The 27224-nt window shown below is 40.5% G+C and overlaps 1 protein-coding gene across 1 annotated transcript in view; it reads left to right on the forward strand.

Annotated features, from left to right (window-relative positions):
• The first annotated feature begins 1194 nt into the window (after positions 1-1194).
• The window catches only part of MYH9 (myosin heavy chain 9), an 83594-nt gene continuing 57564 nt past the window's right edge, over positions 1195-27224 (forward strand). Inside the window, exons 1-3 of the mRNA XM_060776978.2 lie at positions 1195-1329; positions 22148-22500; positions 26344-26500. Of these exons, the coding sequence (XP_060632961.1) occupies positions 22168-22500; positions 26344-26500 (490 nt within the window). The 5' untranslated portion in view covers positions 1195-1329; positions 22148-22167. The remainder of the gene's footprint in view (positions 1330-22147; positions 22501-26343; positions 26501-27224) is intronic.

The raw sequence follows: 27224 nt of genomic DNA on the forward strand, positions 1-27224 counted from the left end.
GAGGCCCTGCTCTCAAACCCACCGTTGTCGCAAATGCGATTGGTAGAGACGAGAGACAGGGCCTTCTCCACAGTGGCTCCCCGCCTGTGGAATTCCCTCCCCAAAGACATCAGATGGGCCACCTCCTGTTCCTTTAGAAGGAAACTTGACTGTGGGACCTTGCACTTGATCATTGAATACTTGCTTGTATGAAAAAGACATAAGCAATTTCGAAGTGACCCGGACTTTAATTGGCGTGTTGTAACGACTGTTTATTTAATGTTTCGTTTTAATCAATTTGTTGATTGTTCTTATCATTATGATGGCACTGAATGTTTGCTGTGAGGCCGCCTTGAGTCCCCCCTCGGGGGTGAGAAAGGCGGGGAACAAGTATATGAAATAAATAAATACCTGGCAATAGCCTCTTGCCATTTCACATATCCTCAGGCTCAGGCTGTTTCTCTGGTACTCCTTTGCATTATATGAGGGAAGCCATTTTATTATGCCTGTTGTAAGGAGACTTGAGCATCAGGTGCAGGCCAAGGAAGTTTGGAAGTGTATCTACACGAGGCCTGGGCCTACTTGGGGCCTACAGGTGTTTCGGACTCCAACTCCAACAGCTTAAGCGGCTGAGGGGGGAAAGGAAGGGGCCTGAGGTTGTTAGGAATGGTGGGAGTTGGAGTCCAAAACACCTGTGGGCCCCAAGTAGGCCCAGGCCTGGTGTAGGTGCACCCTGTACCTCATGCAGTGAAGCACACTTCCGGGCAAACAGCCAAGGAAGCTGCAACGGTGCTGAAAATGGACGATAGCGACACCACGCCTTCCTTCCTTCCTGCCGCTCCTTGATCTGCCACGGAAATGGTCCAGTTGCTAGGCAAACAAGGAGACCTGCCCATATCGCGCGCTCCCATTGGCCGCCGGCCACGTCCATCTCTGCTCCTCCTTGAGCGCGCTCCCATTGGCTGAGAGAAGGAGGCGGGCTCAAACTTACGAGAGCGGGGGTTGGTTGGAGCGTCCGTTGAGGAGATTAGAAAAAAGTCTTCTGCCTCCTTCTGGCAAGCACCGCCCCCCGCTCGAGCCGTGATTGGCAGAAATGGGATGTCAATCTCCGCCAAAAGCACGCTCCTATAGGCTGGCGGCGCAGCAAGTGGGCGTCACGATCCTGAGCCGCGGCCGCTCCCTCCCGGCTTGAAACCTCGCTGTTTGCCGGTGAGTTACAGGCGTTAGAGCTGGGACGGCGCGGCGGGTGGGGCGCTGGTGCTCTCCCTGAAGGTGTCGGTTACCGAGTCTAGTCTTCGCGTCCTTCGCCGCGGCGGCGGCTTCTCCCCCTCAGGCTTTGGCCAGACTCAGGTAAAGTCCCGGGCCGGGTTTGGTGCGGGCGGGGACGAGAAACGGATAAGATGACGCTTGGTTTTTAGTTTGGCGCCGGCGGGTGGAGGTTCACCAGGAAGCGGTCGGGCGTGGCTTAACTTTTGGATTCTCTTTCTCTTGCCAAGCTGTCGCTGGAAAGTACCATCTATAGGTGCATTAGAGGGGGAGAGGTGTTTTATTAGTTTTTGTGTTTTCGCAATTTCCAGGCAAATCTTTCTCCCCACCTAACCTTTTTTTTGTGGGGAGGGTTCTGAGTAGCTCAATCTTCCTTCCTCCACCACCTTCCTGTCCTAAAGTAACAACAACCCTGCAGAGAGGTTCTGAGTAGCTCAATCTTCCTTTCCCCACCTCCTTCCTGTAACCTCCTTCCTAAAGTAACAACAACCCTGCAGAGAGGGCCTCCCACCTGCAGCTTCCTGTTTCTTTGAAAGGATAGGAAAACTATTACCTCCTTTCCTTTATAGGCATGGGCAAACTTGGACCTTCCAGGTGTTTTGGACTTCAACTCCCACCATTCCTAACAGCCTCAGGCCCTTCCTTTAAAATAAAAGTATTTTATTTTGCATTTTTGTATTTTAAGTTTTAAGCTCTTTGCAATTTCCAGGCAAACCTTTCTCCCCACCTCTCCCCTTTTTTGTGGGGAGGGTTCTAAGAAGCTCAGCCTTTCTTTCCCCACCTTTTCCTGTCCTAAAATAACAACAACCCTGCAGAGAAGACCTCCCAACTGCAGCTTCCTGTTTCTTTAAAAGGATATGCAAACTATCACCTCCTTTCCTTTACAGGTATGGGCAAACTTGGGCCCTCCAGGAGTTTTGGGCTTCAACTCCCACAATTGCTTTTAAGCTCTTTGCAATTTCCAGGCAAACCTTTCTCCCCACCTCTCCCTTTTTTTGTGGGGAGGGTTCTGAGAAGCTCAGCCTTTCTTTCCCCACCTTTTCCTGTCCTAAAGTAACAACAACCCTGCAGAGAAGACCTCCCAACTGCAGCTTCCTATTTCTTTGAAAGGATATGCAAACTATCACTTCCTTTCCTTTACAAGTATGGGCAAACTTGGGCCCTCCAGGTGTTTTGGACTTCAACTCCCACAATTCCTAACAGCCGGTAGGCTGTTTGGAATTGTGGGAGTTGAAGTCCAAAACGCCTGGAGGGCCCAAGTTTGCCCATGCCTGCTTTAGAAGGTGCTTGATCAAAAGCAGCTGACCCCCCTGCCTCTTTCTCTTTCTCCTGCTGTGATTACATATATATGCATTGCTTCCCCCTTTTATTGTACTGGTTATGCCTGGTTTTGCCCACAGCCGCGCCTCAGTTGCAGTTGGGGTCTCCTCTCCCCAATGCTGAAAGATGAATTTTAATAGGAGTGTTTCCTCCTTAAGGATGTATCACAACCCCCCTCCCCAAATGAAGGCTGAAATGCAGTATAGGGGTGTTTCCCTGTGGATTGCAGTAGAGTCCCTCTGTGAAGCCTGAAGGATGAATTGAAATAGGTGTTAAATGTATTGTCGAAGCCTTTCATGGCTGGAATCACTGGGTTGCTGTGAGTTTCCGGGCTGTATGGCCACGTTCTGGAAGCATTCTCTCCTGACATTTCACCTGCATCTATGGCAGGCATCCTCAGAGGTTGCGAGGTCTGTAGGAAACGAGGAAAATGGGGTTTATATATCTGTGGAATGTTCAACAAAGGATTCCCCCCCAGGCAGGAAGAAGCCAGACCTTAAAACTGCACGGCCATTAAATGCTGATCAAGGTGGGCAATTGTAACATTCATACCTGCCTCAATCAGGCAACAGTTCTTTTTCCCACCTTGGATATTCCAATATTCCACATATATATTGCAGTTGGGGCCCTCCTAATAAAAGATGAATTTCAGTAGATGGCCTCCCTCCCATGAAGACTGAATTAATGAATTGCAATAGGGGCCTTCCCCACCCTATATTGAAGACTGAATTGTATTTGAAGTCCTCCCCATGAAGCATGAATTGCAATAGGGGGTGTCCTACACCACAAAGGGTAAATTATAATCCAGGTCACACTCATAAAGGTTCAGCTGCAGCCAATGAAGGTTCAGCTGCAGCCAGGGTCTCCCTTTCCCCCATAATGAAGGATGAATCACAGTAGCTCCTCCCCCATCATATGAAGGATAAATTGCAGTGAAGGCGTCCCCCCAATATTTTTTTGTTTTTACAAAACGTTTCTCCTTCCTTGGAAGTAACGGCAGCAGAGCTCTTCTTGGCAGCTGTCAGGTCTCCCGCCTGAGACAGTCCTGGGCCGACAGTCTCTTGCCGTGGGCTTGGCTTCCGCCTGCCGAGTTCTCGACTTCCTCATTCAGTTGGCTCTGCCTTAGTCACTGCCAGGAAAGCAGAGTGGGAGGGAGGGACAGGGCAAGACGAAGCTTGCTGGATGCATTCTGGCACGCTCACTCCATGGTGTTATTGGGCCAATTCTCCCTCCTGCCTCAGACCGTTTTCCCACTTCATGCAGAGGCTGAGAGTCTGCTGACCCTCGTTGCTCTCTTTCTCATCTGGCAGGGAGGTGCAAGTTCAGCCAAGTACAGGGTGGGCCAAAAGTCAAGAAGGTGTCTTACATATATTGTATATCATATGATGGTATTGAATACATTTACAGGATTATATTTATGTGATGTAAATTTGTTTCCTGTATATATTGCTATTATATTGTAATTTTTTTTAAAAAAAGAGTTATTGCATACTGAAACCCTTTTGTGACTTTTGGGCCACCCTGTACTTCCAGGCCAATTGGAAAGAATCAAAGCATGATGGAAAAATGCAGTTCTGTTAGGTATGCGGTTGTTGTGTGCCTTTGAGTTCTTTCTGATTTAAGGCGACCCCAAGGCAAGATCTTAGCAAGATTTCTTCGGAGGGGTTTTTCCTTTGCCTTTCTTTGAGGCTGAGATAGTGTGGCTTGCCTATCGTCACCAGTGGAGTTTCTGTGGATTTGAACCCTGATCTCCAGAGTTCTCACCCAATGGCTCTCATTGTTATTTTTATGCTCGCAAAATATGTTCTGAAAATGAACAATGCTTGAGGACTGTTACTTCTAGAATATTGTGATTTGACTGTTCCTTTTGCTGGATTAAAGTGAGGCCTCTTCCATACTGCTGGAAAAAAATCCCACTTTGAACTGGAATATTTATTTATTTATTTCCTATATTTATACCCCACCCCTCTCCCCCCAAAGGGGGACTCAGGGTAGCCTAATCAAAGCATCATATGATGTTAGCATCATCAAAACAACCACAGTACAATCAAAATATTAAAAATTAAAACAATTAAAACAATAAATTAAGATACATCCATTAAAATCAAAATCCAAAAACCAGTACGGGTCAATTCATTGTCATAAGTTGTGTGATCTTCTTCCACTTTCTTCTCACTGATCAAATGCTTGGTCAAATGCGTGGATACTCTACATAGCCAGGTCTTGATTTTCCTTCTAAAAGACAAGAGGGAGGTGGTCAATCTGATATCACTAGGGAGGGTGTTCCATAGGCGGGGGACCACTGCTGAGAAGGCCCCGTCTCTCGTCCCCATCAACCGTGTTTGCGATAGTGGTGGGATCAAGAGCAAGGCCTCTACTGAAGATCTTAAACTTGGTGATGGTTGGTGGCAGGAGATACGTTCGGACAGGTTGTCTGGGCCAGAACCGTTTAGGGCAGCGTGGACTCAGATAACCCCATTCAAAGCAAAAATTGTGAGATTTTCTGCCTTGATATTCTGTGTTATATGGCTGTGTGGAAAGTCCCTTAATTTGGCTTCCTTGTTTTTTAAACCCTGGTGAGCGGTATTGATGGCTAGAAGGTTAATAGTTTTCCTTCATATTTTCATAATAGCAAGAAAGACAGCATGCAATAGTGGTTTGAATGTTGATCTTGGGAGACCAAGGATTGAATCCCACATTAATTATAGAAATGCACTGGGTGACCTCGGGCAAATCATGCTCTCTCAGCCTCAGAGGATGGCAAAGTCCATCTTAACAAATCGTGCCACAATAACTCCTTGATAACTTCACCTTAGTGTTGCTGTATGTCAGAAACAACTTGAAGGTGCACAGTAACGTATACTAGTCAGTGGGACCAATGTTTTCATAATTATAAGTGCCTTTCTGTTCAGTGGAATCAGATGTTCTTTTCAAGACTTAATTCTTGGAATAGAAATGGTGGTGGCCATTGATACCTTTTTTCAACAGGCATGATTACTTCTTTTGTTCTGTGCCTCGACTTGTCTGTATTTCCTTCTTGAACAGTCGGTGCTGCTTATGCCAGCCTCACCTAAGGCATTACTAAAGTTGTAAGCACAGAGTCTTACTGAAAAAGAACCTTCTCAGCCCTGTAAATTGTGGCATAATTCCCGAAGAGATAATTGTATTTGCCCTATATACTCAAGTCTAGAATTTTGTTCAAAAATCAACCCCCAAAACCTGGGTTGACTGATCTGTGGGTCAATGTGAGTACTGGGTACTGTACCTTAACTGTTATGCAAAAGGAGCCATCTCTGGTTAGAGTGGCGAAAGTCCATTCTAAGAAAACTGGGGGGAAACCCTGTAGTCTCTACTGTGACACCACCTCTGAATGATGGGAAAGTGGCAGCAGTGGCCTTGGGTACCTGGCCCTCTGAGGTGGCATTGGTGCTTTCCCCTCTCAACAGAATTACTCTTGGCTTATTCACAGGAAATCAAGCTGAGTATATACAGTAGTAACATCCAGGGCTGACTTGAGTATATACAGTAGTAACATGCAGGACTGACTTGCCAGCACCTCTGAAATGCATATAGGATTTTTAGGGGTTTCTGCATCACATTTGTGTGCTGCTGACAAATAAAAAAAGGAGTCTTCTGTAAAATGTGGCATCCAAGCAGCCTTATACAATATGTATATAATTGTGTTGCACCTGAACATTTTTACTGAAGCTGCTCTTTGAATTATGTGGGGAAAAGGATATTGTGGTTAAAGGTATAGGTGCATCTGCTGTTATTTTTTCTGGAGAAGCTAGTTTAGAAATCTTGGTTCTTTGATTAACCTAATTTTGTAACTCCTCTTTTTGAAAAATGCAGTTTCTCCCCTTAAGGATAGGTGTGACACAGCTGACTCCAAAGTAACAACTGCGTAATCAGTTACTGCTTGAACAAAGATATACTCTGACTTAGTCACCAGGGGGAAAAAATTGCTGCAGTTACTTATCTTAATGCCACGCCAGTGAAAGCTGCAAACCTTTGCACACAGGCTAATACTGTCTGACACATCTACTTGCATTTGCTGTTTGGAACTATGGCTCGTTACCTGTATATTCAACTAAAATGAAATAATTGGGAAATTTTTACCTGCTTTTTTGAGTCAACATTTTAGAAAGCCAACATAATTAGCCTGTGATTTGAGTTGTCTCGGATCTAATCAAAGTTGCTTTGATATACTGAAAGTTGGTATGAGCTGACTTGTTTAGTAATATGCTGCCTCCTTGCTACTTTCTTTTCTAACTGAAGCAATGGTGAAAATATGCAATATCTTGGGCTCTTCTTAATCTATAACATGAGGCCATGTTTGCACCCTCAATACGTTTGTCTATGTGCTTTCAAGTTACCTGTCAACTTATAAAGATATATAATGTGGATATTAGTCTGTCACTGGGATATTAATAAGACATGTTTCTTGCTAATGACAGTGAATTACTAGAGGTCACCAGACAGGTGTTAATACTTTACTATGAGCCAAGATTGATGCAGTTAGTATCTTGATTTCATTCCACTTTCTGAAATCTTAGAATTGTGAGGGAAGTATTCACAATACAAGTTATGCATGCTCAACTTTATGGTTGAGAGCATTAAAATAGTTATGTGAATAATTATTGTTAAAACATTCGGATTCAAGGAAAACACAGTGTGCTTCACTCATAGAACTTTATCCCTTGGAATAAGAGATAATATTAATTTTCTTTAGTGAGAAGAGCAGGAGTTACTGATACAACCCCTGCCTACATTTTTAAAAGGGAAAGTTGATTTGAGATCAAAATCCATTTTGTGAGTATATATACATGCATATCCCCTTAAGGGAGCCCCCGGTGGCGCAGTGGGTTAAAGCACTGACCTGCTGAGCTTGTTGATCGAAAGGTCGCAGGTTCGATTCCGGGGAGCGGCGTGAGCTTCCGCTGTCAGCCCTAGCTTCTGCCAACCTAGCAGTTCGAAAACATGCAAATGTGAGTAGATCAATAGGTACCGCTCCGGCGGGAAGGTAACAGCGCTCCATGCAATCATGCCAGCCACATGACCTTGGAGGTGTCTACGGACAACGCTGGCTCTTCGGCTTAGAAATGGAGATGAGCACCACACCCCAGAGTCAAACATGACTGGACTTAATGTCAGGGGACTACCTTTACCTTTACCTATCCCCTTAAGATCTGTTTTTCTAGTGTCTCTTAAGATAAACCTTTTGTACAGTGTGCAAACCATGAAGCATGTAACTCCAAAAGTACTGTTTTTCGTGTAGTACTGTTATCCTACTACTTTTGACTTTGGGATTTATTTTGGAATAGATATGGATATAAATGAATGCTAGAGAGTTAATCTAAGTTTGGTGCTTGCTTCTCTTTATTTCAGAGTTTTCCCCTGTGCTTATAATCTCATTTCTTTCAGTTTACCTGTAAGGAGCTAATTTTTATTTCAAACATGACTTCCTTGAGAGTCACAGGATTCTTCAGTTAAGAGCAACACTTGGAGACTTTTATTGTTGTGTAATCCTATTATAAGTGTTCTTGAAGGCATAGTCTTGGCAAACATGCTGGATCTTGCCCCCCCCCCCCGCCCCCCCAAATGTAGTGCTTGAGCTGCTTGACTGTTCTAGTGTTATTTTTATTATTATTATAGAGAACCAAATCTCAAATGCTTTGTTCTACTGCTATAGTTTGTCAAGATCACTCCTGACTGGAATATAGATTGATGAACATTGTGGCTTCACTGATGCATTATCTTAATAAGTGTATACCTGTTAGAAAGAGTAGGCTACAGTCCAGGTTTCTCAGAAGCCCGCAGGGAACAAATGACAAGTTGCTTACATCTTGTGGTAGGGAGGCAAAAGATCCTTTTTGAAAGTGTCTAGTGAGCCTTATGTGGTGCCCCATTAAAGAAACCACATCTTGGCACTAGCTGCCTTGGGATGCATGGGCATGCTTCTACTTGGAGAGGGTGTTTTAGTCCCCCAGGATGGGTGGATACTCTACTCATACTGATTTGTATTCCAACTGCTATAGATCTCTCTCCCTTTGCAAATTACAGTAGCCTTTGTGAGTTGAAAAACCTTATTTGACTAGAAGCTGACACTAAAAAGGAGTGTCTACCTTCTGGCTTATAGTGAGACCATGCTCACTCAAAGCTGTATAGAATTGATTGGCTTGGAATACTTGGAGGTTGCTAGTGTTCAGGGAGGCCAGAGGAGAACAATGCAAATATTTTTTGAGTGTTTGTTCTGCTGCAGTACCTGCTAGGATGCCATCCTTGTGGGAAATGCAGTAGTAAATAGTGTGTAATAGTGCACTAGTATTTCAGAGGAACTTTATTATCGGTTTTTGCAAAACAGAAATGATTGCAGGTACTCTGTATCATATGCTTTGAGTGTGGCTAAGTATTAATATGTAACATATACCTTATGATTCTTGAGCATTGGCCAAAAGAATCCTTTAGTGTATGAATAGGTATGAGTAGAAATGTGAATATTCCCTGTGATGAATTGCAGTTATTTGTTCCCTGAGAGGTTTTAGAGTGAAATCTCTTGATGAAAGTATAGATGGAAGACTGGTGCCTATCCTGAATTGCAATATCTTTCTTATGAAGAAGTGGTTCAAATAATGTGGTAGTTTCTTATATAGTTTTGTAATTTGGATATAATGTGGTATAGATTTAAAAGGAATCCTGTTTTTTTAGATGTAATTCCTAAATAGGGTGCTTTCCCCCCGATCATAGCTTGGAAATAAGTAGCTTAGATCAGCCTTTTCTAAAACTTGGGTAACAATTCCCATCATTCTTAACTATTGACTATGCTTCCAGTTGTAGTCCTTTGGAAGTCACCAAACTTGAGAAAAAAATGTTTTTTATTGTTGTTTTTTATACAAATTGCTGCTTTTGTGTGACATGTATTCTCTGATATATATCTGTTGTCAGTAGCTCTTATGTTTGGATTTTGAACTGTAAGTTTACTGGATTTTTTGAAGTAGCATTGCTTGGGGTGATGAAACTGAGATAAACTTGTTTTTACTTTGATGTGATGTACTTTTCCCTAGCTCTTCTACTACACAGCTATATAGAAAGGAGTAATTTGTGTCCTTCAAATGTTGCTAAATTCTTTTATTTGGTCACTGGCCTTGTTGGCTGATGAGAGTTGGACTCTACCAACATCTGAAGCACCTCATGTTGTTTACTTCTCTGTTGCAGCAAGAGTGCATGGAGCCCATACAGAGATATCTTTAGAAGTTAAGTGTTCATTCTTGTTGCTGACATTTTAATTATCACATCACTCCATTTATTTAATCTCGTTATTGATCTAAGTACCAGAAATGTGGGATCATGACAGAGCTATATTTGCTCCTCAGCATATGGCTAAATTTCCTCCTTCCTTCTAGCTTGGTACAAATTCTACCTCTGTATTTTTAAGGAAATGGCAGAAGTTGTAGCTGGCTGATGTTGTTTTCTGACCAAGACACATTATACTATGCTATGAAGGAAGCCAGTTAAATGGGGGGCTGTTAATATACCTTTTCTGAGCATGAGGATTCAGGTGACTTGAAAGGGATTCAGATGACTGAACACCCTGGTAAACATGCTTATGTCCTACCCTATCATCTTATACAGTTCTTTTGTAAGTGCCTTATTGAAATATGCAAATGTATCTCTGGTGGTGCTCCGCTTATGGAGACCACTCCTGCACCTAAATTGCAATTATTTTATAGTCTTTTACTTGCCAGATGTTTTAAGTTGTGTAATAATTAAGGCCTGCTGTATATTTTATAGTTGTTAGCTAATATCTGGTAATTTTATTGTACAGTACAACCCCTGTATCTGTGGGGTAGCTGAGTATGTTCCTGAACTTATTGTGGAAATGGTAAACTATATACTGTGTAGTAGCAAACATAATTGAAATGAACAGCTACTGCTGGTAATTACTATAAAGTTGGCCTGGAAACTTAGAGAATTCCTGATTTGTTTCCTCTTAGTTTCATTAATTTGAGTAAATGGCATGCACTATGCTATGGATACTTAATTTTTAAAGATTTAATTCAAGCAATGACAGAAAGACCAAGTTTGAGTAGTGAATGAGGATTATACTTTCACCATATGTAAACAAAATGGACCTTACTAGGAAATGTTGGTTCTAGACAAATGAACTGTTTCCTTTGTTGATGAGCTGAAATCAGAACTCTCCTTTGTCAGATGCGACAGCAGTTTCCTGTTTGTTTCTTGGTTAACTTCTGAGTGATGGTAGCCATGTAATATACTTAATGTAGAGGCAGAGGCAAATATTAAACAGAGCATCTCTGAAAACGGTTCCATTTGACTTTGTCTGGGGAAAAATATTAGGGAAAAGGGACATAAGAGATGTTCAAGAGAGGGGTTGACTTCCTTGATCTATGTGTACTTTCCTTTGTTAAAATATTCCTCACTCTCCCTTAGGAGATGGGCAACTCTTGCTTAAATCTCTAGTACTGCTGCCATCATCATCAAAGGGGCCCTGAGGAACTGTGACTCACATCAATGATACACAGCTTTAGTGCCTAATATGTTTTGAAAATATATCTTGTAGCTTTAGTTAGCTTGGGAATGTAGTCAGCCCAAGTACGCAAATAAGTGAGCCATTCTTCTTCCTGTTTGTTCTAGCTGTGACATTCCTTTGAGGAGAATGAAACTGCTATTTCTACCTTGTACTGTGCTTTTGACTAGGCAATTCCAAAGAATTAGCCCAATGTTACCTAAGTTCCAGCAGTTTAGCATGGTCCTCTGCTCTACAATCCTGACATTTTAATGCCCACGAACATTATCCTTCCAGCCCTGCCTTTCTGAATTTTGCGCTTTCCCTTAGCTCTATCTAGGAATTTGCACAAGCCCAGAGCCCTCTGAACTCAGCACTTTTATCGTTTTGTATGGTACTGTTTTTATGATATGTTTTATTGTGATATGTTTCTATTTGGTTTTGCTTTGATGCTATCTTATTGTGTTATATTTTTAACTTTGTGCTCTCTGGGCTTGTCCCTGTGCAAGGTGCCCCGAGTCCCTTAGGGGAGATGGAGGCAGGGTATAAAATATATTTGTTGTTGTTATTATTATTATAAGTCTTATTCTCAGTATTGAGGTGTATGCTTGTTTAAAGTCAGGACTTGAGGATTGCTGTACAGACAAAGTATCTTGGTTTTTTTTCCTTACTGAAAAAAGGAAAGATTGTGGGTTTCACAGTCCCTAAACGTTTTATTTGCATGAACATTCTGAGTCATGAAACTGTTGCATGGTCACAACAACAGCTTCAAAAATCCAGTTCAAAACTGTTTGGACCTGGGTACCATCTAGGTTTCAGGAGAGTAATAGTGACAAGTGAGAAGTATGCTGTGAAGGGGTTAGCCAACATCACTGAGTAAGTTACTGCAAGGCTGTTTTGAGGTTATATGCAGTGATATCCTTGTATTTTGCACTTAATGCTTTACAGGTCATCCTTGCATTTAATAAAAGGGTTGGTTTCATGAATGAAAATGTGTTCGCCTTAAAGGTGGCTCAAAAGTTCTACTTGTTCTATTTGCCACAGTGAGTGATCTGTGATAAATATGCATTTATTTGATCAGAATGCTGAAAACAGAGGTAATATGAGTGGAAAATCTCAAACTGTTAAAAACAAGGCTAGAACTGTGGAGGGAAGCTGTAAATCCCTGCATTTGAGCATGGGTTCTTGCCAGATGGTGGTATCATTGATTAATCTTAATCGTCTGCTATTTCACCCTGCACCTTGCAGTCCTTGTTTCAACTACTTTGCTTCTATCCAAGGGCTGAAATGAGAAGGAAAGGGGGAATAACTGAAAGAAGAAAGAGTAGTTTAGGAGAGATTTCATAGAAGAGATAGTTATGTGAATGCGAGAACTCTCAAGGTGATGCAGAACCTGAAGCTTGTAGAAGGAGGAGAAGTAAGGTGGTGAAGATAAACTGGGAGAAGGTGCAGTCTTGCTGTGAGATCTCAATGAGTGAGAATTGCAATTTCCATCTGTGGCCTAGTAAGCAAGAATTTGATAGTATGCTATTGTTGACATTACTTTGAGCTCTTTTCTTTAAAAGCAGGACGGAAGGCACACTCCTTTTTCAACCATTACAAAACTCAAAGACATAGCTACATATGTTAGTTTGCCTTGGGAGACATGGTGAACTCTAAACCAAACCTCTTGAGCAGCACGGATGGGCGAGAGTTTCCAAAGCCACTGCTGTCGTCTTAAAGCAGGATTACTCTGCTGAGTGGTCACGAAGAATGTATTTTCCCTCTGGAATGTTTTCCTTGTGGGCATGCTGTATTTTCCTCTGCTGAGCAGGCATATACTGCACACATGGTAATACGAAACAACACTTGCAGAGAGCATGCTTTCCTAGATTTAGCTTGGAATAAGATATAGTCCCAACTTTCAGTTATTGGGCAAGTGCCAGTTGAGCTTAAGTGTTCTAAAGATGGAGTTGGAAAAAAACATCTATCTCTTCCTCCCTTCTCTCTGCACATAAGATACTATTTTCATGTAGCAATTCTTGTACTCAAGTCAGCTGGACTAATTAATATCAGCTTCTATTGAGTGAAACATGCCCTGGACTTAACTGCAATTAGTTCATAATAGGAGGAGTGGCCCACGGCTTTCACATTCGCTTGCCTTTTTCTGTCCCTGCCAAGTATATTTTTGTGTGGTGGAACCTCTGTGTTATTACCAGTTGCTTCAAGAAATGGTGTACAGCAATAATTCTCAGGCTATCTCATGTGGTGGATTGACAGGCTTTTTTTCCTTCAAAGTACCAGGGAATGGCATCATTTTTGTGTCTATTGGCTACAACTGTTTCCTTTCTAGGAGCTATTTGGAGACCAGCTGCTGACGTGGTCCAGGGATCACCACTTTGAGTAGCAGTAGGAGGAAATGTATGATAGATTTTTTTTATGAGGAAGCAGTGATCGCAACAAAGTGAATTGTGCACGTAACTTAGTTTCTAATACAAAGTACTGTACCTTCTCAAGATTTATGTTGCCCTCTACATTTTTCTGTCCCTGCCAGTACCTGTTCTAGGCCAGTACCCAAAGCAATTTGCAGAGACTTTTTAGTTATAAAGGATTTAGGGTATAGCACAAGAACATGTAGCTTTGGCTCTTTGGTTAACCAATACCAGAATTTGGGAGGAAAAATCCTGTTGTGTGCTCTCCTCCCCTTCTTTGAGGAGTTTTCTCCTCAAATGACATACAAAGGCTAGTAATGACTTGTTAGTTTCCATAGTAATGTTTATCCAACTCTGTAGTGCCTTATTCATAAAAATGATTTAATGACTTTAATTAATACTATTTTTGTTACATATCACCATCCATCTCCTATGCACTGCTTATTTATAAAGTACATAATATGTGCTAGGTGCTGTATAGAAAGGGGACAAGTTTCTTGTTTATAGATGAACAAATTTAAAAAAACCCATGGGAATGAAATTATATTCAAAAGATAGAGAATACAGAAAAGGAAGACTTTATACATAATTGTGACAAGAAATATTTATGTAAGAGGATGTGAAATGCCAGTTTGAGCCCCATAATCAGATTAATTTAGGATATAAACATGGGTGGCAATTCAATATTTTGCACCCTTTTTGAGTAAAGTGGGATTTTAACTATAAAAAAATACTTAACATTCTGCGGGATTATGCATTCTTGGTGACTATGGCTTTCATAAAATGAAGGGTGAATATCATTTCCAGATTCTAGTCACTCACTAAATTAACATGTGGATTGTATCCACAAAAGGCTTAGTCTGGATCTTTTGTTCTTATCGGCCTAAAATGACCAAGCTAGTTCTATACTTGCTGATTCAGAGAATTTGTGGACACTCTTGCATAACTTCATTGATTTTTCTTTTCTTTATTTCTTTTGTAAAAGGTTGGAGTCTAAATGAAGAACGGAAATTGGCCATGTTACTAAAAAATAACTGTTTTGCTGCATACTATTTGGGCTTCTTGTTTACCCCCCCCCCCAACTTGTAATCATTTCATCAGAAGTGCCTTTACTTTTGCAGCCTCACTATATTCTTATTATTGAGCCATAATACCCTCCAAAAGATTTATAGTTCACCAAGAGACTTCAAGGAAATATATGGTTTTTTCCTTTTTATTAAATTTTTTTCTGGAGTTCTGGAGTTGTGAAATTTCGAAAGCTGGAAGTTCTGGTATGGACTAGCAGCAGCTGTATCCTACAAACTCTATCATTTCCAACTTTTTAATAAAGTGTATCAATTTGATGATTTTGTATAACTTATATCTTTTATATATTTTGTACATTATCAGTTCTTTATATGAAGTGTATAAACTGCTTCTAATATATCTATCAAAATGTAACTTGAAGGCAGTCACCTCTCCATGACCCTGTTTACATAATCCCTTGGGAAAGACTACCGTGGCCAGGATCCCTCCAGCCATTTCCCAAGCCAAATAACTATCAAAACTATTGTGCGTATATGTAGATAGATAATCCTCTTTACCGCCAAAATGAGCTCAGGATGTTTGTCCATTTAACTAGAGGCTGAGACTCTGCCACTCCCATGGAAGAGGGGGCTTAATATATGTGCATTCATTAACTTCCTATACCAGCAGCCAGGTTCTTGATTGTCTGAAAACACCTTTGTTTTTGGATCTAGCACCTTTCTCTCTCATGGAGCTGGACACTAGAGTTAATCAGATTCATCAGCATGTTTACACCATTATTTTTTCATGTACTGTGCCCTCCCAGGGGCATCTCTGCAGTAGATTGGTTCCTTGAACATACCAATCCCCAGCAGCCATTCTTCCCACTATGGGAATCCCCGCCTTAGGCTGTGTCATCAAGGGGACCCCCAGCCAATCCCAACACGGATCCTAATCTGCCTCTTTTCCATCCAATCTGGAGGGAGCAGGAAGTCTAAATAGCTGTCTTTCATTAACAAAAGAGCCTACGTGGTTGGAGTTCTGCTGTCTTTAGTTATGAGAGGAAATACATTAAAAATAACAGCTGATTTAAGATAGGCAACCCACACCTGCGTTAGAGAGGGAAACTTGGACTTTTCCTAGTGAATGTTCTGACTCATTAGTAAATGGCCTTCACAACTTGTTCCATTTTGCCCTCATGCCTATCTTCAGTTGCCTTGAGCTCATTTTTGCTTTGCATCATTGCCAACAGGATATTGCTAATCCGAGTGCCTCTCATTTTGCAATTTCAAAAGTCAAGGAGTGTACTGCTGTACTTGTCATTTCAGTTTATCACCCCCCTCACCTTAGTACCTGAAGCCAATTTTTCTGCTTCAAGCTCTGTGTCACAGAGCATACACATACCAGTAAACTTTCCCCCAGTGCTTAGTCAACACTGAAGTGATCTGAACAGTGAAATGCTATACACACATGCCTCCAAATAGGCGACAACAGGGCAGTTATAAGTAGATGTGATAGTTATGCTTTTGTAACTGTTTACAAAGTCTGTCTCCAGCAGATTTAAAAGCTATAGAAGTTTCTACATCACTTTTTTTCCCAAGCGACTTGCATTCTTGAGGTGAAGAGAGCAACTATTAAGATGTTTTATTCCAGAAGCCCAGCTTTTTGGGATCATATCAACTGAATTGGGCTTTGTAGTCCTATAGACAATAGCTTTAGAACTATGTTCTTTGCATAATCTCATGTGCTGCTCTTACCAGTTAGGGAGCGTTTGCCATATAATTAAATCTTCTGGACATTTTTCTATTGTATATTTGTGATAACCAGGCTCCCATGACTTGGATGAGGAAGCTTAGTTCTGTCAGCAGAACTACTGTATTCTAAAAATTACAGTACAAACATCAGTACAACTACTCTTTACTAAGAGCTTGTGCTTGGTTTGCTGGCAGTTATCAGTTGTTTATGCCCTGTTTGTGCTCAGTAGCTTCATTTTTTAGGCAGCTAGAAGGATTTTGTAGGTTCCAAACTAGACTTTCCTAATGGGCACTTTTCCCTGAAGAGGAGTTTTTAACCACAACAGAAAATGTTGTCTTTCTGTTCTCCAGAAGCTTGCCTTGGTTATGTTATACAGTTACCTATTAGCAAGAGCCTGTGACGTTCATACCAGGAAAAATTACTTGGCTTAGTATTCCTAGAACATATTCAGATACTACATTCTAGTTATTTTGTAGCAGATTTTCTGTTAAGCTTTCCTTCTACTTATACCTTAATGTGCTGAATATGTTGGTCAGTGGCAGAATCCCAAAAGTAATCCTGTGGCAAGTGACAAAATTATGCCAAGTGGAGTGCAGTACAAATAATTCTGAAGAAATAAATTTAAGGCAGGAGGCGCCATTTTCCCAGTTTTTCTAAAATTTGGACTTGGGTTTCTCAACCATTTGCCTTTCAGTTATTTTGGGCTTCAACTCACAGAATCCCTGAACATTCACCTTACTGACTAGAGCTCTTGAGACTGAGATCCAAAACATCTAGAAGCACAAAGGTTGAGGTCTAGATGAAGGTTGAGGTCTAGATGAAGAATCTTTTTCAATGGAAGACTGGTTGAAATCTCACCATCCATGTACTTGCTAGATTATGCAGTCCAATTCAAATTTGCTGAATTTGCTCTCAAACATTTTATGTGTTGGTCAGGTATACACCAAATTTTCCCTGTGCTTTTTCTCTCTCTTTCTTTGTGTCTTGATGGATGTGTGGTGATACTGGTTTTTGGTGGAAAACAGCATGGGAGATGTTGCATGGAGGAGCTTGTGTTCTATTAATGACACCCCCCCCCCCCACACACACACATATTATATAGGGATTGCTTTTCCTCTCAAAACCCATTAGGTTTCTCATCTTGAATGTGGGAAAAAAAGAAAGTTATATGTTCTTTAGTATATTAAGAATGCTGTATGAAGTTAAGTAAGGAGTGGGTTAACTTGCTTCCTCTAAGCAAGAGGTAGATTTAAGTTCCTCCTTTATCAAGTGTATTTAAAAAAATGTTGCAAATTGAGATTATGAAAATCCCCCTTTCTATATGTTTTTACTGTTCCACTAAATGTTCTATAGCCATGACAAGGCAAACCTACAGCAACTTTGAGGTGCTCAGAACTGTTTCTGGCCACCCTGGTTATTCATTGTAGTGCAGATGCTGTAGGAACCACACAGGCAGAATGAACTCATTTGTAAAACACAATAGTAAAACATTAGCTTGAGTGTGTACAGGGAAGACTGCCTCAGAAACGGTTGCTGTTTCAAGTGCTCCAGCAAAGCTCATTCCTCTCATCCCACATCAAAGGGGTGGCTACCTGCCCAGCATCATGCTGTTTAGTTTCCAACCATGACAGCATATGCTGATGGTGTATCTATAATTATCAGATCTGCTCCAGGAAAACCTGGGGAAGCAAATTTGTCTTCTCAGCAGGGCTGAACCATTCAGTTCACTGCTCATCCTTTTCTGCTCCCCTGCATCATGTATTTTTTTTACATCAAGAAGTATTCAGGCATGGTTAAACTTCAGCCCTCTGGGTGTTTTGAACTCCCAACTCCTACCTGGAAGGCCAAAGTTTGATCATGCCTGATATAGTTGCATATTTGGGAGTGGAATTCCCTTGGAGTATAGGGATTCACACATCAGGATAGTTTCTTAAGAAGCTTCACTTTTTATCTACAAATATAGGGCAATAGACTTAAATCTGGAAAATGGATCCAGTCTCTTCTGTTTCCTCAAACAATTATGGTTTCTTTTATTATTTTGTGTATATTTGTCCCTGTATTCTTATAGGCTGATTGAATGGTTTTCAGAAAATTAAGTTAATTTGTATTTAATACAACAAGCAGCTTTGGGTGCTTGAATAGAAAAAGAAGCATGATGGCAAATGAATGTGAAATATGTTCTGGTCACATGAATGACACAGATTGGTGTCCCCCTATTTTCCTAACATGCATTTAGTGCTGAAGACTTTCTCTAGTCCTTAATAATGAGCAATTTTCTTCAGGGATCTGAAGCACTAAACTAGGCTTAACAGTAGCACAAAGGAACATTGATTCACTTTGGTGTATGCTTTGATGGCTAGTGTGTACCACTTGATCTGCTACTGGTAGTTGTGGGAAGATGTGTCTGCTTGACATCTTGCTGGTCTGTTATGGGTTCCTGTTCAAGCATAAAGACTTTTGGGTTATTAGCGTGCCACCAAAGAACTGCCACATCTTTTCCTGTTCTGAACTAGAATTGTTTTCTGTTCCTCTCTCAGGTATTGTTCTGCTCTTTGTCCTTTATTCAAGTGCTCTTCTTTTATGTGTAGTTTATAATGGGTTCCTTCTTGAATGTTGCAGTCAGTTTTTTTAAAGTTCCTCTTGAGTTTTCAAACTTCCTGTAATTAAGATGCGAGCAGTTTTTCTGACAGAAGCTATGTTGTGTTAAAAAAAGCTTAGGAAAAGTACTCTAATGTTTTGCTACTTTCACTGAAATAAACATATTCTCCTGAAATAACAGGACTGACAAAATGGAATTGTACCTTATGATGGGAAGTGTCACAATTCTCAGTCAGTCAAAAACAAGTGAAATACAAAATAGACCTCCGATGACTTGTCTTCCTGGCCTGTTATATTTATATCAATAAAAAACAAACATTTTTCTCTCAGTTAACGTACTTTATCCCACTAGAGAATGAATCCACTTTACATCCGGCTTCTGCCTCCTGCAGAATTCTGGGGTTTGTAGTTTACTGAGGCTGTTTAAGGCTCCTCCCTAAACTACAAACCCCAGAATTCTGCAGGACGCAGCAACCAGATTTAAATTGGATTCATTATCTAGTGTGATAAGGACCTAAGATGGGCAATATGATTTAAATTTACTTCTGTCATACCCTTTACTTTAAAACTCTTCTCTACAAAATAACAGTTGTGATAAAATAAAGAGAACTGTCATTTTGCAAAGTCTTGCAAAGAGCACACATGTAATCTGTAGAGCAAATTGTGACATCCAGGTACTTTTTGCAACCATTCTGTGGTCCTGAACTTGGTCAGCTCCTTTTAAAAGCCTTTTGTCCTGCAAAATATGCATGAAATTGGCAAGGTGGAAGGAAAGTCTTGTCTTTCTACCTTTCAGGTCTTCTCTGCAAAATTCCTGGTACAACCTTTCTTGGGCTTCAAAGCTAGATCATATAAGGATTTTAAGACTGTAGCTTCTTTTTCTGTATAAAACTTGTGATACGTTCAAACCAGTGCCATCAGCATAGAAGCCAGTTCTGTTTCCTAAGTGAGGCAAGGTTTGTTTGATGCTGTTATGTCCATAGAGGGGACGGTAAGCAATCCCACTGTCCTCCAGGCAAAGCCATACCTGTTAGACTAGATTATTATGTGGTTAGCGCAATCTTTTGTCTTTGTTAAGGGTCCCTTGCTGCTTCAGGGTGTTTATTAATAAGGGTGTGGTAGGACTAAAGAAGGACACTTTCTCAGAAACAATCTCCTGAGAATTTTTAACAAAAGAGTGGACACTCTTCTTCTTTTCTGAATGTCAGTAAGAATGATAAAAAACATGTCAGATGTCTTCTAAGAAGAAAAGGCCCAAGGGAATAGAAAAGCATTTTCAGGCTGGTTGTAGAGCTTCCTGGTTACTCTTAGTTTCATCATTTCCTGAAAAAAACCTAATTCATCTGGAAGCCCGCATTCTCTGGTGTGTCCTGCTCAATTATGGCCAAAAAAGGCAAGTACTGTACTTAGATTCTTGGAAGTTGCATTTGCAGGAAGCTGTGCAGCCAAGGTTTAGAGTACAGCTGTTGCTTTGCCAGCCATGATTCTATTGCGAACATTATGAAAGGAGAATTACCAGTCCTCCCTTCTGTTTTGCATCCTGTACATCATGCTTTTAAGTCCTTCAACTGCATGGTTCTCTCCTATTTAGCAGACACCCATGCCATATCTTCATTTAACACGGTGGTCAATGATTGTGAAGCAAGGAAATGAACAGGACTGGATTCTTGTATGCAACTGTAGGCACTCTTTTGGCACTCAAAATGATTCCTTCACTGAGCATGTATTCAGGCCCACCCCCTTCCTTTATTTACTTATTCATTTACTGTATTTGTATACTGCCCCTCTCAGCCTTCCAGTGACTCGAGTTGGTTTACAAGGTAAAATTCAATGCCACAAAAACACAAGTACAATATAAAAACATTAACATCAATAAAATCATAATAGCAACAATAAAACATAATTCAATAAATACTCACTAAAACATTGTCCAGTCCCATCGTGTAGTTGTTCCGTTTCTTATGTCCGTTACTCAGTATTTGCAAATGCTTGCTCGAATAGCCATGTCTTGAGTTTTTCCCGAAATGCTAAAAGTGAATAAGCCGATCTGATCTCCCTAGGAAGGGTGTTCTATAGCCGAGGAGCCACCACTGAGAAGGCCCTCTCTCTCTCGTCCCTGCCAACCATGCTTGTGGCAATGGCGGGACCGAGCGCAGGGCCTCTCCAGATGATCTTAAAAGTCCTCGATGGTTCATAAGCTTGGCCGTACAGCCATTCAAAGTATAGGTCTGTTTCTTGCTACTTCATCACACTAGAGAATGAATCCACTCTAAATCTGGTTTCTACCTCCTGCAGAATTCTGAGCTTTGTAGTTTAGGGAGGAGCCTTTAACAGCCGCACTAAACTACAAACCCCAGAATTCTGCAGGAGGCAGAAACTAGATTTAAATTCATTCTCTAGTGTGATGAGGTCCTTATTGAAATGCCTTAGAGTTCTTTTAAAATACAAAGTAGATCTTGCAAGTATGAAGTTTACTCTCCTTTTCTAAAGAAGAGTAAAAGCTTTCAGAAAGTGCTTGACATCACTATTTCCTATGATTTGGGGAAAGCCATCAGCTTACAATTCTCTTATGATAGATCTGCTCTTCAGTGTGAGAATCAAACAACCTTTTAAAAAATTGAGCTGTGCACTACAGCTGTGGGAAACCCTCCAACACTCACATTTGCTCTGCCATTTATGAACGCTGTCACCATTACAGCTCTATTCTGTTTGAGTACCGTAATTGTGTACCTTTATACTCTACATATATACTCCACCCAGTCAATTTTAAAGTATGAATTTTAAATTTACATGTAATTAGTATTGTTGTTTTCATCTTTGTTCTTTGTTTTATCTGTATATTTTAACTATGTTTTACCCCACTTTGAGCCCTGCGTAGAGGTGGGTAACAAATAAAATGCATGATTTCCTTCCTCCTTCCTTTTGTTTTTATTTATCTATCTGTTTGTGCTTTAGACTTAGTACGAGGAAATGACAAGTGGGTGGTCCAATCTTTTGAACAGTGACCTTGGACTGGATGGTCTGAACTTCTCGGAGTCTTGCATATAGTACTCAAGCATTTAACTTGTTCCATTTGCTTATCATAAATTATATTGACTCTTTAGATAGTCTAAAAACTAAGAACATGGGGATACCTCAGGTGAATACATGGTATTTATAGATTTTTAAAAAGGTGTTGGAAAATCAGTGATGTCAATTATACATGTCTAGAAGGTTATAGAGTTAAAATATTGGTAGCAATATTGATATGTTGACAATATTAACATATATTCTTGTCTTTTAACAGGTCCCTTCTTATAAACCATCATGGCTCAGAGAGATGCTGACAAATACCTCTATGTGGATAGAAATCTCATCAACAACCCACTTGCTCAGGCCGATTGGGCGGCCAAGAAACTGGTGTGGGTCCCATCAGAAAAGAATGGTTTTGAACCAGCTAGCTTAAAGGAGGAAGTTGGAGATGAAGCTATTGTGGAGCTTGCAGAGAATGGGAAGAAAGTACGAGTAAACAAAGATGATATCCAAAAGATGAACCCGCCTAAGTTCTCTAAAGTGGAAGACATGGCTGAATTGACCTGCCTGAATGAGGCTTCTGTTTTACACAACTTAAAGGAAAGATACTACTCGGGGCTTATCTATGTAAGTATTGTTTTTTTTTCCCTTAGGGCCTAACTAAATGTGGGATAGTAGTTTTGGATGTCCTCCATCTCATTTTCAATATATTTTTAATTACTCTAGATTTTTCCCAAATGGAGTCCCTGGGAAATAATTGTGCTAGGGTGATTGGCCTCTAGCATTTGCATGTCACCCTGCGTGTTGTGTTCTCTTCTCCATGCTGGAAGAAACCCTAAAAAGGATTAAGTTTAGTCCACATTGATCTACTTTCTTTGACTTGCCTCTTTATCTAGAACCTTGCTTAAAAGGGTACACTCATATGAAGTTAGCACATATGTGCCAGCACCACTCTGATGTAGTCATTATACTGAACAGAGAGCAGTGGGAACTGCAACAGCTACAACACTCTTTGCACTACAGACCTTCAACATGTTGTGCTGCAGCATAGACCCTGAGCAGGTGATTTGGCTTCTAGTGCTGCTCTCATCATTCAAAGTGTCAGCACAGTTCTTTAGAGCTTATTGCCATGGAAACAAGGACTTGTAATTGTTTATATATGACTAAGCATGCATATTAAGAACTTGTCTGCTGCTACCTTTGCCTAGGCATGAGCCTTTGCAGAATAATGTGGAATAATAATATTTAGGTGTGGGGTGTTTTTTTTTTTTTGCTAAGACATTGTCCTCTAATTTTAGCAAGCATTAAGTTTTCCATGAATGGGGGAACTATTGAGAACCTGCTCAGTTGAGACATTGGAAGAAGGTGCCCTGCAGAAGTGGTGCAAGGAAATGATGTGATGCTGCTTATAATACAATAATTGTTTCTGACACTATACACTTGGAAGGCCCTATTCACCATTTCATCTCTGTGAGGTTAGATGAGTGGGTGTAAATTAGGTCTTCTTACTGGTAGTGCCAAACTTGTCTAATGCCTTTAATTTGGGAAGTCATCTAAACATCACAAGGTAGCTCTTGTGCCTTTAAAGATGACTCTTCTCTCTCATTTTCCCCTGTGAAATGATGTGGGCTCTAAGATCATCTGGGGAGGCCCTCTTCTCAGTCTCACCTCTGTCTCAAGCTCCGTCAGAGGGGACGGGGTTGAGAGCCTTCTCAGTGGTAGCCCCCGCACTGCAATGTTTCCATAAAGAGCTGAAAACATTGCTCTTTGGGCAGGGTTTTGAAAATGACCAAGACAAACAAATTTGTGGTCAAACATTAGCTACTGGCCCAAATTGAAGGCATCTAGGTTTTCCTTGGAAAGATTTTTTTTATTAAGAGAACTTAAATAATTTAATCCTTACATTAGTATTGAGGAACAAATGCAATTGTTGCCTAGTATCAGAGTTACCTTTTGAGTAGCTCATCTCAATTATTTGTACATAATATGTAATTTTCTGGGCTCTGAACTGATTTTGTTTGTTCTTCCCCTCAAGAGGATCAGTCTAGCATTCCAACCATTTGAAGACTTTGTCTCATTATCATTATATGACTCTGCCCCAGGTTTATCTAGTGAAGGTTGTCTCATATATGAGCAAGCCTCTGCTCACATAGGTGGAGGGGAGAAACACTGTATTCTATCATCTGAGAGAAAATCCATTTGTTTTGTGGCATGTAAAACACTTCTACATTGTCAACATGTAAATGTAATGAAGCAGACATGTGAAGTCATGCATGTGATGGCACTAAACCATGTAAGGTATAATTGAGACTGAATATATGTAGTGAAAGTTCACTCTCAAGCCTGTATTTAAGATTGTCAACATCTCTAGCAGTGCATAGTGGATATTCCTGATATTATCTAATTTCATCATTTGAAATGTGGAATGTTTTGAAAATACTCATAGCATGAACAAACACACTGTTTGACACAAGTACTTTTAAAAGTACTTAAGCAACACTAACCTACAATCTGGTATACAATATTCATAATTGGCTGTAATAGTTGATTCAACTGAGCCACCCTCTAGTGTTCATTTCACTAGGTTAGGTGATGACTAGTGATAGATTTATAGCTTGAGATGTTACAGTTATTTGCCCACATAAGTGCAGATAGCAATACTTCTACTTGCCTCTTCATCTGGAACCTCATTTATAACAGCACTCCAGATAACAGTACTTCTGCTAATGACATATACATCAATGATCTGCTTAACAATTCACCTCATATTGCTTACCCAGAATCTTGTTAAGTATCGGATTGTTTCAAATAAATTGCTCTAGCCTTTTCTTGATTTGTTTGTTATTGATTTAGTCTTGGTTTTTTAAAGTTTCAGTTGTATATTAGATTTTGGTACTGTTTGGGCTAGGTACCTATTTTTGATTTTGGAGTTTTTGCTGGTTTTTTTTTTTTTTACTATAAGGTGCCATGTCATTTTTATTTCTTCTTTTCCCTCCCTTTCCTGAACACATACACTAACTGACATCCTATTGAGAATAAAAACTCTGCTAGAGTAACAACGTAGGGTTTTTGTTTTGTTTTTCCCTTGCATTCACATTGCAAATTTTGCTTGTGGAACAATGTTCTGGGTGTCTCATGTGTGAGGAAAAAATGTTAAAATGGGCATGCATGTTGCTCAAGACACAACATGACCCCTGAACCCAACTTCATTGAGTACTTTCTGCTAGTGTTTCTAGTCTGTTACAGATAATGTTTTGTGTGTGTGTGTGTGTGTATGTATGTGTGTGTGTGTGTGTGTGTGTGTGTGTGTGTGTATATATATATATATATATATATATATATATATATATATGAATGAATGAGAGGATTTGCAGTGGTTGTAACTTTCTCTCAGCAGCCCTGGTCCAACCTGAAACGTGTTAGCATTTAACAAAGGCTAATCCCATTATGTGTCTACTAGCCTCCTCCAGGATTCCATCTTGAGATACTTAAACTTTAGACTGTGTGGCCTTAATATTATGCCACTTTTCCTCCCCATTTGTGTTTTTGCATTACACAAAGCCTGTTGAAGGTATCTTAAAGAACTCGAGAGCTTGCTTACTATTTCGACAATTTTGTTGGGTTTTGTCCTATTGTGACTCTCTGATTGTTCTGCCTCATGAACTATCAAAACACCTCGCCAGGGCACCAAAGGGCATATGGTGGATCGCTACCTCCAAATCTCTATTGACCAGCAACGTATCTTAACTTGCTGGATTCAAGCAAGGGTTCATCTCAAATAACTTCTAGCTAGGTAAATCAATTGTGCAAAATAAACTTCGGTAAACTTGCGTGCTAACTTATATGCCACAACACTGCCACATTTTTATATGTCAGAAGTAACCCTTGGATTTTACTATTTTATCAATATCCGTGGTTTTCTTCTTTATGAATCCATGGTAGCATAGAGAATATTAAGCTTCCCTTATTGTCTAAACATCCAATGCTTTCTGAAGTGCCAAATGGTAATTGTTTATATGAGTACAGCTGAAAAATGCAGACTCTCTGCAATTAACATCAAAGATATATGGAAAATCAAATGCGTGATTCAGTGGTCAACTATGAATAGTTGTATTCATACAGCAAATGGCAGATTTGATTACGGGCTTAAATATCTGGTAATGAATGGCAATTATAGTAGCCCAGGTGAATGTTTTCTAAGATAAATCTTCTGAGATTTCCCATGGTTACCACTTTGTATGTTGCCAAAGTGAAGGAAAAATTAGGAAGTGATTTCTTTCCCTCTCCATCCCTTTCTGTCTTGGGTCATCCATTTTTACATGTTAGCCTGGGGGTAGGAACTGTCTAGTTTTTATTGATCTGTTAGCTCTCTCTGCGTCTTTCAGGATATAAATCCTTGAATGAGTAACTTCATGTCAAACAACAAAGAAAATGCATGCTTATGAATTCTTCATGAAATCCATTTTGCAGACCTACTCAGGCCTATTCTGTGTGGTCATAAATCCCTACAAGAACTTGCCCATCTACTCAGAAGAGATTGTGGAAATGTATAAGGGCAAAAAGAGACACGAGATGCCCCCTCACATCTATGCCATTACAGACACAGCCTATAGGAGTATGATGCAAGGTGAGTATGCTTTTAAAAAATCATTTCCGGTTGTGATAATTGTTATGTTCCAGTTGAGTAGATTAATCTCGCAAAGCTGTTACTACTGCTTTTAAAAGGTCAGGAGAGGTTCATAGAAAGAGCATAAGTGGGCTTTACATTGGGTGGGGTTTTGCTCTAATATAACGTTTGATGCCAGTCACCCTTCTGGTCTCTGGAAAGCAGCATTCTTTCTTTGCTCTGAGTCCTGCTTAATCCGTGGGGGAGGCTTGCTTCTGCAGCCAGTGGTATGGGAGGAATCTGTATTGAGCACAGAAGATGAAAGGCCACGGGCTCTGCAAGGACCAGAGGCGTTCAGGATTAGCCGTTGTACTCCAGACTCCATTCAGAGCCTAACAGGCGGGAAATCTTTCATGGTTTTGAGCACTTTTTTGTGTGTTTTGTTTCTTTGGCAAAACACGCAACTGCACCAAGGCTAGCCATTGACTTGAACCCATTCTCGGCATAGGGTGCACATTTCACTGATAAAACAGAAAGGCTTACATGTTAATTGGTTAGATTCCAGCATTAGTTACAGGGCATCCTAATTGGCAGCTGGTGCAGCCGTAGGGGCAGGGACTGCATGGTGTACACTCAGATGAAAATTGCTTCACTTCTTTGCAGCGCAGTTCAACCGATTAGTTGCTACCTTGTTCTGGAGCTGGCATCTCTCTTGGAAGCCTGTATAATTCTTTGGTAATGAAAA

The sequence above is a fragment of the Anolis sagrei genome, chromosome 5 (assembly GCF_037176765.1).
Source record: "Anolis sagrei isolate rAnoSag1 chromosome 5, rAnoSag1.mat, whole genome shotgun sequence".
Lineage (NCBI taxonomy): Eukaryota > Metazoa > Chordata > Lepidosauria > Squamata > Dactyloidae > Anolis > Anolis sagrei.